Source organism: Rhinopithecus bieti, unplaced genomic scaffold (genome assembly GCF_001698545.2).
Source record: "Rhinopithecus bieti isolate Rb0 unplaced genomic scaffold, ASM169854v2 scaffold_6022, whole genome shotgun sequence".
Taxonomy (NCBI): domain Eukaryota; kingdom Metazoa; phylum Chordata; class Mammalia; order Primates; family Cercopithecidae; genus Rhinopithecus; species Rhinopithecus bieti.
In genome coordinates this window covers 1,944,436-1,961,285 of record NW_016805265.1, presented here as the reverse complement: position 1 = coordinate 1,961,285, position 16,850 = coordinate 1,944,436, and the positions used below count along the sequence as shown (strand labels likewise).

At 39.6% G+C, this 16,850-nt stretch overlaps 1 protein-coding gene across 3 annotated transcripts in view; it reads left to right on the top strand.

Annotated features, from left to right (window-relative positions):
* Positions 1-16,850, top strand: part of KAT6B (lysine acetyltransferase 6B) — a 211,157-nt gene that overhangs the window by 172,036 nt on the left and 22,271 nt on the right. For all 3 annotated transcript variants that reach the window (XM_017871917.1, XM_017871916.1, XM_017871918.1), the window contains exon 13: positions 2,538-2,631. In XM_017871917.1, the coding sequence (XP_017727406.1) occupies positions 2,538-2,631 (94 nt within the window). The remainder of the gene's footprint in view (positions 1-2,537; positions 2,632-16,850) is intronic.

The following is a 16,850-nucleotide window of genomic DNA, read 5'->3' as shown; positions in this document are numbered from 1 at the left end:
TTTCTTTCAATGTCTGTGGATTTAAACATAGGCTTAACCGTGCCCACCTTACGCGTGCTGCACTGACCATACCGCTCCTGAGTCTTGTGTTGGCCGCTGAGTAGCAGCCATGTGTAGAGTTGGTGGTGATTCTTGAAGTTTGAATTTCTGCCTCTCTTCCTCCCAGGGTACCTAACATTTTACTCAGAACTAGCTCAACTTTTCTCACTTTGTCAGTTTCTTCTATAGCATGGCAGCAGCTGCTGTTATTTCCTGCTATTTTGGAATACTAATATGCCTTGGCAGTATAGTGAAACAAAAATTAATCTAAAAAATAACCATGTTAAAAGACTAGATGAGGCCAGGTGCGGTGGCTCACGCCTGTAATCCCAGCACTTTGGGAGGCCAAGGCGGGCGGATCACGAGGTCAAGAGATCGAGACCATCCTGGTCAACATGGTGAAACCTCGTCTCTACTAAAAATACAAAAATTAGCCGGGTGTGGTGGTGCATGCATGTAATCCCCGCTACTCTGGAGGCCGAGACAGGAGAATCCCTTGAACCCGGGAGGCAGAGGTTGCAGTGAGCTGAGATTACCCCACTGCACTCCAGCCTGGCGACAGAGCAAAACTCCATCTCAAAATAAATAAATAAATAAAAAAGACTAGATGAAACTAAACCATATTCTCATGTGTCAGTTGGAATCTAGAGGACTCTGGCCCTTTGGGGCTATTCTTGAACTAAATTCTAGAGGTTATTAGAATGACAGTTCAAGGATAGCCAGAGAAGGGCTGGAATGACCTAGAAAAGTTCAATGCAAATTGTTACATGCATATGACTTTCCAAGCACATAATAGATGGCTGTAAACAGAAAGGAAAGAAGGAGTAGTTGTTTTATTCATAGCTTAGAATTTAGCTGTAGTAATGCGTTAAGTTGCGAGGCGGGGGAAGAAAGATCACTACTATATTGGATCTCAAAAAACTCCGAAAGGTGGAAATGGTTCTGGACAAAGAAGGGAATGGCATCAAGGATGAATTCTCTTAACCCAGAGTACATTTCTTTTTAGAGAGAGGGACCTATTTGTCATAACTTTGCAAAACAGACGAATTACTTGAACCTTTGCCATTGATGTGCACATCCAGTGAGGGACAATTCATCTTCTTAGGAGAACTGACACACATTGCTTCCTCCTCATTTTTTAGAGGCTCCATAGACAACTACAAATGTGCAAAAGTTGGGAATGCATCTTTTTCACAAAGAAATCTTCAATTCTGCCCTGTAGGGTTTTTTCCACAACCATCTCCTGTGATCTTTCAAATTGGTTCATTAAAGATCTGGGTGTTCTGAAGTAAAACTTTGGTGTGGTTGGTACCATTTGTGGTTAGTCTTATTTGTGGTTTATATTTGGCCAGAGCATCCATGACCTCAAAAGCCTTTTCCAGATCTCTGTGTAGGTTTTGGCAACTTCTGTGTACTCTGAATAAAAAAATGCTGCCCTGATGCCACATCCCATGAAAGTTGCAAGTTCTTCTTTAACTGTAAGAGCTGTTTCTTTTTTTTTTTTTTTTTTTTGAGACAAGAGTCTCGCTCTGCCGCCCAGGCTGGAGTGCAGTGGCCGGCTCTCAGCTCACTGCAAGCTCCGCCTCCCGGGTTTACGCCATTCTCCTGCCTCAGCCTCCCGAGTAGCTGGGACTACAGGCGCCCGCCTCGTCGCCCGGCTAGTTTTTTGTATTTTTTAGTAGAGACAGGGTTTCACCGTATTAGCCAGGATGGTCTCGATCTCCTGACCTCGTGATCCGCCCGTCTCGGCCTCCCAAAGTGCTGGGATTACAGGCTTGAGCCACCGCACCCGGCAAGAGCTGTTTCTTAACCGTGTTCTATTCAGTCTTCCTCCTGGTTTCAAACTGTTCGTAGTATTTTGGTCTAGCCTTTGTTTGGAGGCTTTAGGGTTTCTTGTTGTTGTCTTTTTGTTTCATTTTGTTTTGTTTTCCTGGTTTGAAATGCAGATTAATTATTTCTCTAGCTTTTTACATTGACTTTTTATTCATAGGAGAAATGTATTTGTGCACATCTACCCACACAGATACTGTTTTAGTTTCACTGGGGCATTTGCCAAAAGGCAGAAGACAGATTGCTGTTGCAGAGTTGTAGATTATTATTATATTTAGCAAGATAGCTGGCTAAATCCTAACTTACTCCACTGGGTGACTCCCTGGGATGTTATTTTCTCTATCTCTGAAGTTATTTGAGCAAGGAAAGCATTTCTTTTATACTGTCTGTATTCTGTTTTATTTGGTTCATATTTCCTTGGATTCTTTATGCATATTTTATGGCACTGACTTTCAAGAATAAAGATGTAGTTGAGAGGCATGCCAGAGTCGATGGTTTGTTGTTAGTTGATAGTTTGATTGATTAATATAGTAGGATTTTTCTGCTTGATCCTGACCTAACCCATTGGCTTTCTTTAGTGGACAGTTTTACAAGGACAGTGGCAGGTGCAGGGAATTGCCCACTTCAGCAGGGCTCTGACATACTTGATCTGTTTCTCCTTCCCTCAGGAAAAGCTTTGCCAGCAGAAGTATAATGTCTCCTGCATAATGATCATGCCCCAGCACCAAAGGCAAGGATTTGGACGGTTTCTCATTGATTTCAGTAAGTGAAGTACTTTATTTACTTTCATGATCCAGGAGGCTGATGGCTGTTACAGGAAACAGTAACACACAAAAGTTTATTTAACCTGCATTGTTGTTTTTATCAATAGATAATGAGTTTTCTATTTATATTTACATAGGTTAGAACATCTTCCTCAAGTGAAAAATGTACTGCTGCTTAGTGATTGTACTCTAGGAAATTGAGACTAGATCTCTCGGCAGCGGGCCTCATGCACAAAGCCATTACCCTGAATGAACTGACAGAATTACATTCCATTTTGTGGTGCTCATGCTCATTAGCACCAAAAGAGGCAATTATTCGTGATTAGAGCTAAAGGAAGTATTATTTGAAAGGATTTTCAGCTCTCTAAAATTTTGCCTATAATCTTGTACAGTGCAAAGCAGAAAGGTATATTTCCATTTAGAAAAATAATTTTCTAGGCAGCCTGTCCTGGGCCTTGCTAGTAGAAATAACTCTTACCTTGTTTTGTTAATTTCCCTTTTCTATTATGGAAATTAATACAGTGTTTGTATCTAGAGGTTTCCCAAGAAATATTTATCTTATATGCACTCATATCTTCTGAGCCTTCTCTGTTAAAACCGGAATAATATATAAAAGTATGCACATGGATAATGTTTTTAAAAATTGGTAGTTTCTTTTTTTCCTTGTTTATATTCTGGATGTGTAAATGTTGTGTTAGGGGTACATTTGGAGAATTGATTCAAAATATCTAGATAACATGATGACCAGATATCCCATGATAATAGTCATTTCTGGTCATGTAAAAATCTGTCATTGGCCAGGCGTGGTGGCTCATGCCTGTAATCCCGCACTTTGGGAGGCCGAGGCAGGTGGATCACAAGATCAAGAGATTGAGACCATCCTGGCCAACATGGTAAAACCCCATCTCTACTGAAAAATAAATACAAAAATTAGCTGGACGTGGTGGCACACGCCCGTACTCCCAGCTACTGGGGAGGCTGAGGCAGGAGAATCACTTGAACCCAGGAGGTGGAGGTTGCAGTGAGCTGAGATGGTGTCAGTGCACTCCAGCCTGGGCGACAGAACGAGAGACTCTGTCTCAAAATAAATAAATAAATAAAAATAAATCTGTCACTAGGAACCAGGTCCTTCTTGATTACCAGATTGCAGTTTATCTGCTTGTTAACTGAAAGGAGGAAAATTTAGGACTTTGCACAATGTTCGTCAGCTATATCAGATGCAAAAACCACAATGTAAATGTTCTCACAGAAAACCATGAAGAAATACAGTGAATCTAAATCTATATTGTTAGGTATTGTAAATATTAATGTCTGATAAAAGTGTAAAATAACTGAATAGCAGTTTTGACTGATTTATCTAATGACATTGAAGAATGTGATTCTTTTAAAAGAAAAATTTTGATTACTTTTCTATTTTTAGATAATATTTTTAGTTATTGATTCATTACCCTAGTCTTATCTACACTTTCCTGACCTAGTTATCCATGAAACCAGTAATCCCAAGGAGGGCCATCTTACCAAATGCAGTGTACCATTTTTATTTTTATAGAGTCCTAGCTGTAATCATTTCTGAGGGCAAAACCATTTATCTTGTTCTCCAGTTTTGTGTATCTTCTATTCATAAGTAGTCCATAAATATAGTTTCTGGTATGCATAGCAGCCATTCAAGCCTTAAATTTTTGGTCATATCTATATGCCTACAGAATAAGACAAACTCCTTAGCTCAATATTTAACGTCTTCTAACATCTAATTCCAGCCTGTCCTTTAGGCTTTTTCATCTACCAATCTCCTTTTTCTCAAATAGTCTGAGCATGGTCCTATACCTCCATTTTTTGTCTATGCAGTCCCTTCCTTGAAGTGATCACCTAATCCTTTCCTAGTCTCTGTCTGTTCAAAATCCTGCCCATTGTTACGAGCCAGCTCAAGTATCTCTGCTTTTTGATCCCACCTCCTGGAATTTTATCTCATACCTTTATTGGTCCCATATTGTATATGGTATCACACTTACACTCTATTCACCCTTTTGTGATAATTATTGATGGAGGTGTCATACTTCCAACTTCTCTGTATCCAGTAGTACAGATTCCTATATAATAATAGGTATTAGAGGTATAAATTAAATTGTATTGATATAAACTAAATTTCCAAATTGATATGTTTGCTGTCCACAATAATTGTCTACCTAAAATTAAAAAGGAACTGGTACTTACTAGGTAAAAGTTCAAGCTCTAAATTCAGTAGCGTCTTATTTGTACAGCATGATCTGGCACTAAGGCCTTCTACATAAGAAAACAATCTGGGTAACAAATACATTATCTTCAAATGCTATGTCTTTTTTTAAACCATTTTAGTGAAAACTGTTATTAGAATCTACCTTGTATTTTAAAACTACAGAACACATTGAAACCTTTACTGAGTGGCTCAGGGCCACTATGATGAATGCTGTCTACCAGGATGTGACCAGGCAAAGCAATGCTGAGGGTGTGGTTTTTGATTTTCTCTTTCCTGTACACTTAGCATTGCCCCTGCTGGAGTGGGTTTAAGAAGTGCGGTGAAAGATCTGAATAAAGTTGAAAAGGGATTGGTGTTATTCCCTCAGAGAAGAGGAGACTAGGGGAAGAATTTTATAGCACTCAAAGAAAATGCGAACTGGTGTAAACCCAATAGAAAATCAATTTAAAACCAAAAGAATTTCTTGGCTATAAAAGTTTTAAGGAAGATAGAGTAGGCTGCTGAAGAAATTAATAGCACCTTCTCTTGGAAGTTACTTAAAGTAATAGTAGATAAATATCTTTCCAGAATGATTGAAATCCAGCCTTTAAAGGTAGGGATGAGTCACATGACCTCTCATGATCATTTTTGACCTCATAATTTGGAGCCCAGGATAGAAAGCTAACTAGGGTTACAAGTTTTCTAAAATCTGCTCTGGTTTTTTAAAGGACCTTTTAATGGTTATATTTGTTTTATTTCTGTTTTGTACATGAGCCTGGGGTCTTTTGGTCAGGGATGTATTTTCAGTAAGTCAAATGAGGTTGTAAATCAGGCAGATCTTTATAATTGCCAGTTTAGTAAGCTGAAACAAGACACAAGCAGGGAGAGAGATATAGCTGCCCACTTGCACACTTGATCACAGATGTGAGTGGAATGTAATGCATTGTGTGTATATACACGCTCCTGGACTTAGAGTGGGGCTATGGGCTGATAAACCCATCATAAAGTGAAAATATCATTAATTAAAAATACATTTAATACACTTAATCCACCAACCATCATAGCTTAGCCTGGACTTTAAATGTGCTTAGAACATTTACATTACCCCACAGTTGGGCAGAATCATCCAACACAAAGCCAATTTCATAATAAAGTGTTGAGTATCTCATGTAAGAGTGTTGTACCACATATCGCTAGCCCAGGAAATGATCAAGTATGGTTTTTACTGAATGGTGTTGCTTTCATACCTTAGTAAAGTTGAACCATTGTAAGCCAGGGACTATCTGTATAAAGAACTGCAAATGCAGTGCTTTGAACACTGTTCTTCAGGGCAGCCGAGTGAGGTGGAATGGTCATCCATGGAACCATGTGCTGCTTGCAGAATAAGTCATTTGTCTGTCACTTCCTAGAATAGCTTCTCTGGGATTTGTCAGAACAAGGCTCCCGAGGAGGCCATTTGCAGAGTTTGGCCAGAGTGACTAAAGGGCACCAACTCCCAATTTGCTCATAAACTTCCTAGTGGGTTTTATGACTCTTTGCCCACAACTGGAATGGGTGGAGGAGAGTGACTATCATGGATTGGTTGAGAACACATTCCTTTCTCTTGGATTCTAGGATTCCCTTTCTCAGTCAGAAAATTTGAAAGTCTTCCCCATCTCTGTCTGTAAAGTCTTTCTATCTCTCTCTGCCTCCATCCCCACCAGACATACAGAGAACTCCCTTGCCCACAAAACATTTGCAGTTCCTGCTTCAGAGCCTCACACGGACAAGGCAAGGAGCTCTTCTTCTCCCAGCCACTGCTGAGCCCTGGGGCCCCAGAGTGCTCCCTCCCAAGCCCTGGACTGCTGCTGCGGGGGCTGCCAGCAGTGCCTTATCCATGTCACTATTTTTTTCTTTAATTTTAAAATAATTTCAGACTTAGAGAAAAGCTCTAAGAATAATACCACAATTTCCCATACATTGTTGCACATGTTCACATTTTATCACGTCTGTTTTCTGCTCTATTATTTTCAATCTCTCCCTTTGTTTCTCTCTTTCTCTGTCGTATTTTCTTTTCAGAATCATTTGAGAGTAAGTTGAAGACGTGTGGCACCTTTATCCCTAAGTATTACAGTGTTTTTCTACAACGATGCTCTCATATATAGCCATAATACAAATTATTAAAATCAAGATATTAAAGTAATCTCTATGCATTGTTCAAATTTTAAATTTTACCAGTTTATACTGATGTTCTTTCTAGAGGAAAAAAAAAAATCTCCTCCAGGATCACGTGGAGTATGTAGTTATGTCCCTGGAGCCTCCTTTAATCTGGAATACTACCTGTTTTTTTGTTTTGTTTTGCTTTGCTTTGTGTTTTCCATGATTTTGATATTTTTGAAGCATACAGGCCACTTATTTTGTATGGTGTGCTTCAATTTGGGTTTATGTGATGTGTCTTCACAGTTAGATTTAGGCTGTACATTTTTTGGCAGGAATACCATAGAAGTGACCGTATGTCCTCCCCAGTGCATTTCATCAGGATCATATGATAATACATTTGTCTCATCACTGGGCTTATGAGGGTGGGACCTGCCAGGCTTCTTCACTGTGAAATTACCATTTTTCGCTTTGTAATCAGTAAGTATCTGGTGAGAAGATACTTTGGGATTATATAAATATCAATTCTCATCCAATGTTCACGTCCTACTTTTACCTTCACTTATGGCTCTTACCTAAAATAATTATTACTAGGATAATTACCAAATGGTAATTTTCTAATTTCATTCTTTCTACAACTTACTAATTGGCATTCTATAAGGAAGAATTGTTTCTTCTTCCCCATTTATTTAATTTTTTCTGTATAATTTTGGGTTTTAATTTTATTCTGTAGGTTATATCTTGTCATTACCATGATTGATTTTGATGTTCCCCAAACATCAAGTTGTCCTGGATTTATTTAGCAGCAAATGTTTCAAGTGGATTCTTGTGCCTTTTCCACATGCTTCCGTCCTGTGGATTCTTCCTTTCTGCCACAGCATGATGTTCCAGATTTAGCTTATCCTTTTCTTAAGCCAGCGCTGGAATCATCCATTTCTCCCAAGAGCCTTGGTTCCTTATGGTGGAGAACAGTATTTAGGAACCGGGATCTGGGCCGGGCACAGTGGCTCATGCCTATAATCCCAGCACTTTGGGAGGCCGAGAGGCAGGTGGATCTCTTGAGGCCATGAGTTCAAGACCAGCCTGGCCAACATGGTGAAACCCTGTCTCTACAAAAGACACAAAATTAGCCGGGCATGGCAGCGGGCGCCTGTAGTTCCGGCTACTTGGAAGGCTGAGGCAGAGAATTGCTTAAACCCGGGAGGTGGAGGTTGCAGTGAGCCGAGATTGCGCCACTGCACTCTAGTCTGGGTGAAAGAGGAAGACTTCGCCTTAAAAAAAAAAAAAAAGAAGGAAACCAAGTTCTGATCACTTAAATGTGCCCATGGCTACTTGGGTGTCACTGCTTCTAGCCCTCTCAGAGGACAGAGCTAGGATAGCATGCATATTTGTATCCGTGTATGTGCATGACTGTATTTATTGTTGATTGCCCATGTCTTATCAAAAGTAAACTTCATGAGAGTGTGGACTTTGCTTTTTGCTGCATTCTGATCTTCTAGAAGAGCGTGGCGCTTAGTAGGTTCTTAATTGTTGAACAAATGTTAAATTATGACGGGAAGAACTTTTAAAATGTGCTTTCCCTTCTTGTGTGTGATTCTTAGGGAGAATTTTATTTTATTAGAACATAAACCATCAGCACTGGTTTACTTACTTCCAAATGATGCCAGGTATGCCCTGTCTTCTTTCGAGGTCTGGTACTTTTGCTGAAATGCAGCCTCTATCTTAAGATCATTTCAGTTGCATCAGAAAGAAGATGTCACTGTCTGCTCTAAACCTTTGGCGGAGAAAGCAGAGCTGTGACATAATCCACATTTGTACATAGCTGGTTGAAGAGACACTTATCTTTTCCTTACTTTTTCTCTTATCAGATAATTCATTTCTTGATTGCATTTATTTTGAAAGGAAAATTCCAGCTTTAGCCATAAGAAGCTGTCAAGAAAGCTTCTCTTTGCTTAGCCTTCCCAGCAGCTCCTGGGTGAGTGCAGTCAAGGCAGTCATTAAGGAATAATAAGTTATGCTTTTGAAATGGTGCTCAAGTACTTCATAGCCTTTTCTAAGATAAGGAGCCTCCCACCTTCACCCCCATGACACTTGTTGGAAAATACTGGACCAGCAGCTATATCCTTGGGCTTTTGCTGGGTTTTGGAAGACACGTTTTGACCTATGTAATCAAGTATAATGATGACATTTATTTTAATAGGATTCTAGTCTGTAATATAATAAGGAAAATGGCTATTTTTCCTTATTTTCTCATTATAATATGTTTCACTAAAAGCTTTTACCATTACTGTTTTATTACATTGGTCTGAAGTACAATATGTTTTAATATGCTAAAGATAACATCAAGGTTGAAAATTGAGCTCTCAGTGATTTATTCAGAGGTTGACTGCTGCTGAATGCATTGAAATGAGTTGCATGAGACAGTGCGGCTAACGATTTATTTGTGTATCTTTTTTTAAGCTAAGCTTGTCATAAATAAGAGCAAATAAATAGCTCTTATAGAATAGTTTGTATTCATTGCCTCAATGAAAACATTGTAAATATGAAACATACGGTCTGCAGTCTCTCATTTTTTCTGAAAGCTAGTGTTTTGCCTTACATAGCTCAGAATTTTTTCGAGTTTTGGCATGCAGGTGGTTGTTTGTTGTTTTTTTTTTTTCAAACAAATTTTTTGTCTGTTTGGATTTCTAACATTGACTGGCATTTGCAGTGAGTCATTTTGAAACCCACTACTGGACAAATTCCATTCAAATAATTGGGATGAGAATAACCTAATCTTCAGCGGTAACTGGAACAAAATGAAACCTTAGTGGGACCGTCAAGAGGGCAGGGACTTGGTCATTGCTAAACTCCAAGCCATGAGCACAGTGGCTAGCACATAGAGGATACACAATAAAGGATTGTTGGGGGAAATCAGTGCATGCCTGAGTCTAGTTAATCCACTTCTTTGTATGAGTGTCAACACCTGCCAGATACATCCAGCTAGCTTTTGACCAGTAGTGCTTAAACTCAGACTTCCTCTCAGTCTTTGTTTTTTACACTTTATTTATCACTTCATCCTATCTTTCAGCAAACATGCTTTAAATACACTGTGCCAGGGATGGTCTAGGTGATGAGGACATAAGGATGAATGATTTAGTCCTTGCCCATAGGGTAGTAGAGGGTCAGACACAAAATTCTTCCCAGCCCTGCAATTTCAAATGTGAGAGAGGCTGTGGCAGTGCAGAGGAGGAAATGCTTCCAACTCTATTTTCCATTTACCCAGTTAAGATATATGGAAGAGACACATTTTCACATTTTCTCTTCTCCCCTCTCCCTCCCCCTCCCCTTCCCCTCTTCCCCCTCCCTTCCCCCCTTGGTCCCTCCTCTTCAAGACTGGGTCTCACTCTGTCACCCAGGCTGGAGTACAGTGGCCTGATCATAGCTCACTGCAGCGTTGCACTCCTGAGCTCAAGTGATCCGCCCATGTCAGCCTCCCAAGTAGCTGGGATTACAGGCACATGCCACCATTCCTGGCTGTTTTTCACGGGCAGAGGTGGGGGGTCAGGTAGAGACAGGCTCTTGGTTTTTTGCCTAGGCTGGTTTCAAACTCCTGGCTTCAAGCTGTCCTCCTGCCTCGGCCTCCCAAAGTACTGGAATTACAGGTGTGAGCCACTGTGCCTTGACCCGTTGTTAAAACAAGATCAAGAAAGATTTTGCTCTGCTTGGCTGAAATTAGTGCTATACCTGGTTTGGGTTTCACGAGAACTATTCCCCCTTGAACATATTTTCCAGCTTGTAATAGAGACATTATGTTTAAGATAGAATATTCTAAGATAAAAGTTTGCCTGCGCTTACCCTCTCATGATGGTATTTCATTTTCTTTTTCTTTTTTTCTTTTTTTTTTTTTTTTTTGAGACTGAGTCCTGCTCTGTCGCCCAGGTAGAAGGGCAGTGGCACGATCTCAGCTCACTGCAGCCTCTGCCTCCTGGGTTCAAGCAGTTCTCCTGCCTTAGTCTCCTGAGTAGCTGGGATCACAGGCACGCACCATCATGCCTGGGTAATTTTTGTATTTTTTAGTAGAGACAGGGTTTTGTCATGTTGCCCAGGCTGGTTTCAAACTGCTAAGTAAAAGTGAACCACCCGCCTCAGCCTCCCAAAGTGCTGGGATTACAGGCATGAGCCACCATGCCTGGACCTAAACAACATATTTATGACTTCAGCTGGTTGTAAGGTAGTTTTTTGGTTCGTTGGTTGGTTGGTTGTTGGTGTTGTGTTTGTTTGTTTTTAAATATAACTTCGTATTGGGTAAAACAGAAGGTTTTCCTTAACTTGTTTAGAATTGTTTAGGAAAATACTAGTTAGGAATCTGATTTTTTTTCTCCCCCACAGAGGGTTTGTGGTTAGCATGTTTGTACCCTAATATTCATGCTACATTTTCATGTTTACCAATGTAAAAACCTCTGTTTTGTAATTATTTATATGGAGTCCTGCTTTGAGTTAACATCATAGAGGAACTCTTTTTTTCAGCAAAATTGTTTTAAATTAATGTTTCTAAAGTGTATAAAAATGGTTGAGTGGATTAAAAGCAATTCAGTTTCACATGTAACCATTTGTCCACATGTAAATAAATATGTAGCACAATTACACAGCAGAAGGTACAAAAAGGTGTTGCTGAAATCATGAGAAAATGTAATACAGGTGGACATCACTCTCCACAATAAATTTACATATGTCCTTTTTTGGGGCAAATACAGTCATCATTTTAAATGAAGTCGAAGAGTTATTTCTGTAAACAAAACAAAGTCCTGCTTGTCATACTAGACAGCAAAGAAGCAAAAATTGTTAGGGTCATGTCAAAAAGACTTAGGAGTCAATTTGAAGAGGCTCTGACCAGACAATAAATATAATAATAAAGACAAAAAATATGCAACTATCAAATGTTTAAATTCACAAGTTCATAATGATATTAAAAAACAAACTGATTTAGAGGATAATAGGAACCAGTTTATTATCTTGAAAACCGCAAAAAATGTAATTAAAGCATTTATCCTGCCTTTCTTATATAAACTGTACAGTGAAGTAATCAAGTAGTAAAGGAGGGGAAACATCATTTTATTTTTTAAATTTAAAAATTTTTTTTGAGACAGAGTCTTGCTCTGTCACCCAGGCTATAGTGCAGTGGTGCGACCTCAGCTTACTGCAGCCTCAACCTCCTAGACTCAGGAGATCCTCCCACCTCAGCCTCCTGAGTAACTGGGACTACAGGTAAACACCACTATGCCCAGCTAATTTTTTCATTTTCTGTAGTCTCTTTATGTTGTCCAGACTGGTCTTGAACTCCTGGGCCCAAGCGATCCACCTGCCTTGGCTTCCCAAAGTGGTAGGATTACAGGCATGAGCCGCCACACCTGGCCAGAAACATCTTTTTATAAACATATTCCAGCTAACCAATGAAAATAAAATGCACAGTGGTTTACACCTGCAATCCGAGCACCTTGGGAGGCTGAGGCGGGCGGATTGCCTGAGCTCGGGAGTTCATGACCAGCCTGGGCAACATGGTGAAACCCCGTCTCTACTAAAATACAAAAAATTAGCTGGGTGTGGTGGCATGTGCCTGTAGTCCCAGCTGCTCGGGAGGCCGAGGCAGGAAAATCCCTTGAACCCGGGAGGCAGAGGTTGCAGTGAGCCGAGATCGCGCCACTGCACTCCAGCCTGGGCGACAGAGTGAGACTCCATCTCAAAAAAAAAAAAAGAAGAAAAGAAAATGACAGAATTAAAATATAACCGTTTTGTAATCCCCACCACCACTGTGAATTAATGGATGTAGACAATGAACAAAAACAACAGTTGCAAAAAGGACAACCAGAAATTATGTATTTTCTGATCAAGGATATTTGTAGTCTTGCCAGTGGATTGAACCCAAGTCTTATCAAGCAAGCATTGGATCTAGTTGCCATTTTGCAAGAGATACAGAATAAAGAGGAGCATACTGAGCTGCAGTGCAAGTAGGAGATCAGCAAAACTCAGAGTGTGGACAGTATAGGTCAAGTGGCCCCAGTTCATCCACAGGTAGATTACAAGGAAAAGAAAGGGGTGAAGGTGGAACCCCTAGATGAAAATGGCATTAAGATTTTTTTTTTATTATTTTAATAGGCAAGACTGTTCTAGTGGCTGGGCTGTTTTGGTGATGAAAGTATAAAAAAAAAAGAGATTATTGTGAGAGTCAGTCTAGCGGTTACTTAAGAGAGAGAAGGGGTGATTGGCTGGAGCAGATAGAAGGTTTTCTGGAGTAGCCAGCAAAGTTCTCTTTCTTGATCCTGGGTGATAGTTACGAGGACAGTTGCCTAATAATAATCCATTAAGCCATATATTTGTTTTTTGTCATTTTCTGTATCTGTGTTTTATTTTTGTTTTTTTGAAAGTGATCATCTTAAAATGGTAGGTGACATCCTATGGTATCTTAGCGCTTGGGTTTTTGTAACTCTTAAAACTGAAACTTACTTGATTGGTGGCATCCTATTAGTCATGTTTTAAAGAGAGACATGGCTTTCACCTTGACTGCTCGAAAATGAAAACTTGAGTGTACAAGTATTTAGTGTACAGGCATCAACTCCATGTCAGCCTTTGCAGAGCCATTTTTATGTGAAGGAAATGTACTGAAATTTACTTGAATCAAATCCTCTGAAGTGTTGAGTCTAGTTCATCAGAGAACAGCATTCCTGTAAATTTCACTTTCACTCTTAAACTCAGAAAAACATAATTGAAGGGTTGTGCATTAACAGAATGAGGATGAAATGAAGGATTCGGACAAGGAATGGTGATGCAGAGTGAGGATGGAGTACAGAGAAAGTATTTAACTGTGAGCCCAAGGAGAGAAAGAAGAGACACTGCAGCATGAGAACTGTTTTCCCATTTTTCTTTTTTTGTGGGAAGAATAGCACCAGCAAACCCTGTAAGATATGTACAGGAAAATTGCCCTTTCCTCCTCCTTGGTTGCTGAGCAGTTCTAAAATTTGGGGTAGATCTTTAGGCACTAGAAACAGAACTTAGAGAAAAGATGTTAAAAGTTAGATTTTAAGAAAGGGAAGAAAAGGCTAGAATGACTTAAAATGTCCTGAACTGAGACTCTGCTATTTATCAGAAAAACAGGTGTCCTTCTTCTTAAGAAGGTGATTCTCTGTTCGTAGACTAAGAGTCCTGCCCTGGGGTTCGCCCAGCATTGGAGCTTTTCTCCATGAAGTTAAGGACATTAGTAAGATTTTTCTCTACCGAAGCAGAAGATGCCTCTGAAGACAGCCTTTCATCCCTGTAGCTTTTCAGTTGCATCCAGTTAAAACTTATAGAACATAATGAATGTTTTAGAGAGGAAATAAAATGAATGATGCCCGTGAATTTGTTTTAAACATTGTTTATTTTACCTAATAATTTATATAAATATTCCTTGAAGAGGAAGAGAAATCACCAGATTTAATTAATAATCGGAAGCTTTTTAGAGGATTTACTTTAAAATACCTCCCTGCCAATTTTTCATAAATTAAGCATAAACTTTCTTTGACCTCATCACACATAATTAAATAGCTGTGGAAGGGTTAAAACCAACTAAAAAGCAATTCTGTATCTCAGTCTCCATTCTCCTGCAAAATTATACAGGAAGTTTGTTTCAGTTCTCAAGCAGGGTAATTACAAGAGACAGTTACATAATTTACAGTTTCAATCTACTTGTCCATAATCACACACTTCTACCTACTTGTATATACCCCCATGAGTATGTGTGTTGTACTTTGATTTGTAAATGATGATTGCAGTGTGATTGATTCCTTGCGATGTAACATATTGAATTGATTTTTTAAAAAATGAACTTTAGCGGTTAACATGTCTATTTGAGTTCCTGTTATTTACGTAGTTTGTGGTTCTTGCGTTCAAGCAGTTGCATACCAGCTAACAAATTAAACTCCCAGAGCTTTTTTTCTCATTAAATTTGGAAAATAGAGTGTCTGCATACAACCTAACCAGAAAAGTGCCTAGTACCTAGTAGACACTCAACTGTTGGACATAGCACAAAACCATTTCAAGCCTTTGAAAGTGGAATGGAGATTCTTTGATTAACATAATATAAAGTCTCATGGTGATAATATTAGTATATTGTGGTGAAGCTCTGCTAATATTAATGTATTGTTACTAAGTCTCAAATTTAGCTAAACAGTGGACAGAATAGCAGCTCATTCCAGGGGCTTAGAGAAATGTGTCATCTATAACTGAAGGGGTAGTCATTGCTATCTTTAACACTGCTGGTGATGATATTGCATGTGTTTTGTTTTTCTAACAGCTAACATCTACTGTAGCCAATTTGGACTTTAAGATTCCCTAAGATTAAAGGCTAAGTCCCTGGCCGGGCGCAGTGGCTCATGCCTGTAATCTCAGCACTTTGGGAGGCTGAGGCGGGCAGATCACCTGAGGTCAGGAGTTCGAGACCAACCTGACTAACATGGAGCAACCCCGTCTCTACTAAAAATACAAAATTAGCCAGGTGTGGTGGTACATGCCTGTAATCCCAGCTACTTGGGAGGCTGAGGCAGGGTAATCCCTTGAACCTGGGAGACAGAGGTTGCGGTGACCTGAGATCACGCCATTGCACTCCAGCCTGGGCAACGAGAGAAACTCCGTCTCAAAAAAAAAAAAACGCTAAGTCCCTACATGACACCAAGTCCCTGGGCAAACCAGCCAGCCATTTGTCTGGCCCCCCCTCCCGCCCCAGCTCCGCTGCCTAGGGTGCCTGTGTGCTGCACAGCTTCAGAGGGGCCTCAGCAATAACCTTGGGGGGACATAGCCATTGACCTCCAGAGGCTTCTTACCTCAAATCACGTTTCAAAGCATCTGGGAGATAAATAAAAAATAAGTGAAAAGGAAAGTGGATCAGTGGAGTGGGATTGTTTGTCTAGATAACCTGAGGACAACTAGCAACAGTTTCTCTGTCTTACATTTCCAGCAGTAGTTGATCAGTCAGATTAGGTGATGGGCTGTACTTTGATTTTAGAAAGTCATCTCAAAAACTGACAGATTCCCTTTTGAAATGTACTTTGTTTGAAAACAAAGAAAATTTCTAAGGAGATTTGTATTCTCATTTTTTCTTTCTTCAATCTTGCTGTGTATTTTTGTTTGCTGTGTGAAAGCTCATCATCCAGAATTGGAATTACAACATAACTTTGTCCTATTTTTAAAAATTACAGCTGGTATACACACACACACACTCCCTTCCACATATACACACAGCATTTTAGGGGGTTTGTAGGAGAGCAAATGGAAAGGCAAGTTGCTATTCCAACCATCCTGTCTCCCAAACCTGGTTCTGAAATCAGTGGTACTGCCATGATTATGTAAATACCACCCCTCTCCCACCCTCCACTGTCCATCTGTGGGGTTGGACCAGATCAGATGACTAGATACTAGAATGAACTATCTCAGCTTCCTCAATAGATCCTCAGACCTATAAAAGTAGGCAAAAGATGTCTCAGTTTTTGCATTTAGTGATTTAGTTAAGGAAAATGTTCAATTGCAGTGTTTTCACAGCAGGAGAATGGTCTTAAAGGTAAAGCATTTTAAGTGCATGCAGTCATTTGTTTGGCGCAGATGCTTTATTTGAAGTGTATATGTGTTCAATCAAGTTTGCCATCTTAAAGCCTTTCAATGGTAAGTTCTTGTTACCAGAATTTTGTAACTTAGACATGAAAATTTTATCCAAGTTGGAGAACAAGCCTGGGGGGAGCCAGATATTTAAAAATGCTTTATTTTAGTAAAAACTGAAGAAGTAAGTTATCTTCTATTTCAATTGTGTTATTTTCTATTTCAAAACTATTTCTTTTTTTTATGAATCTCTAGACTTTTGCCTA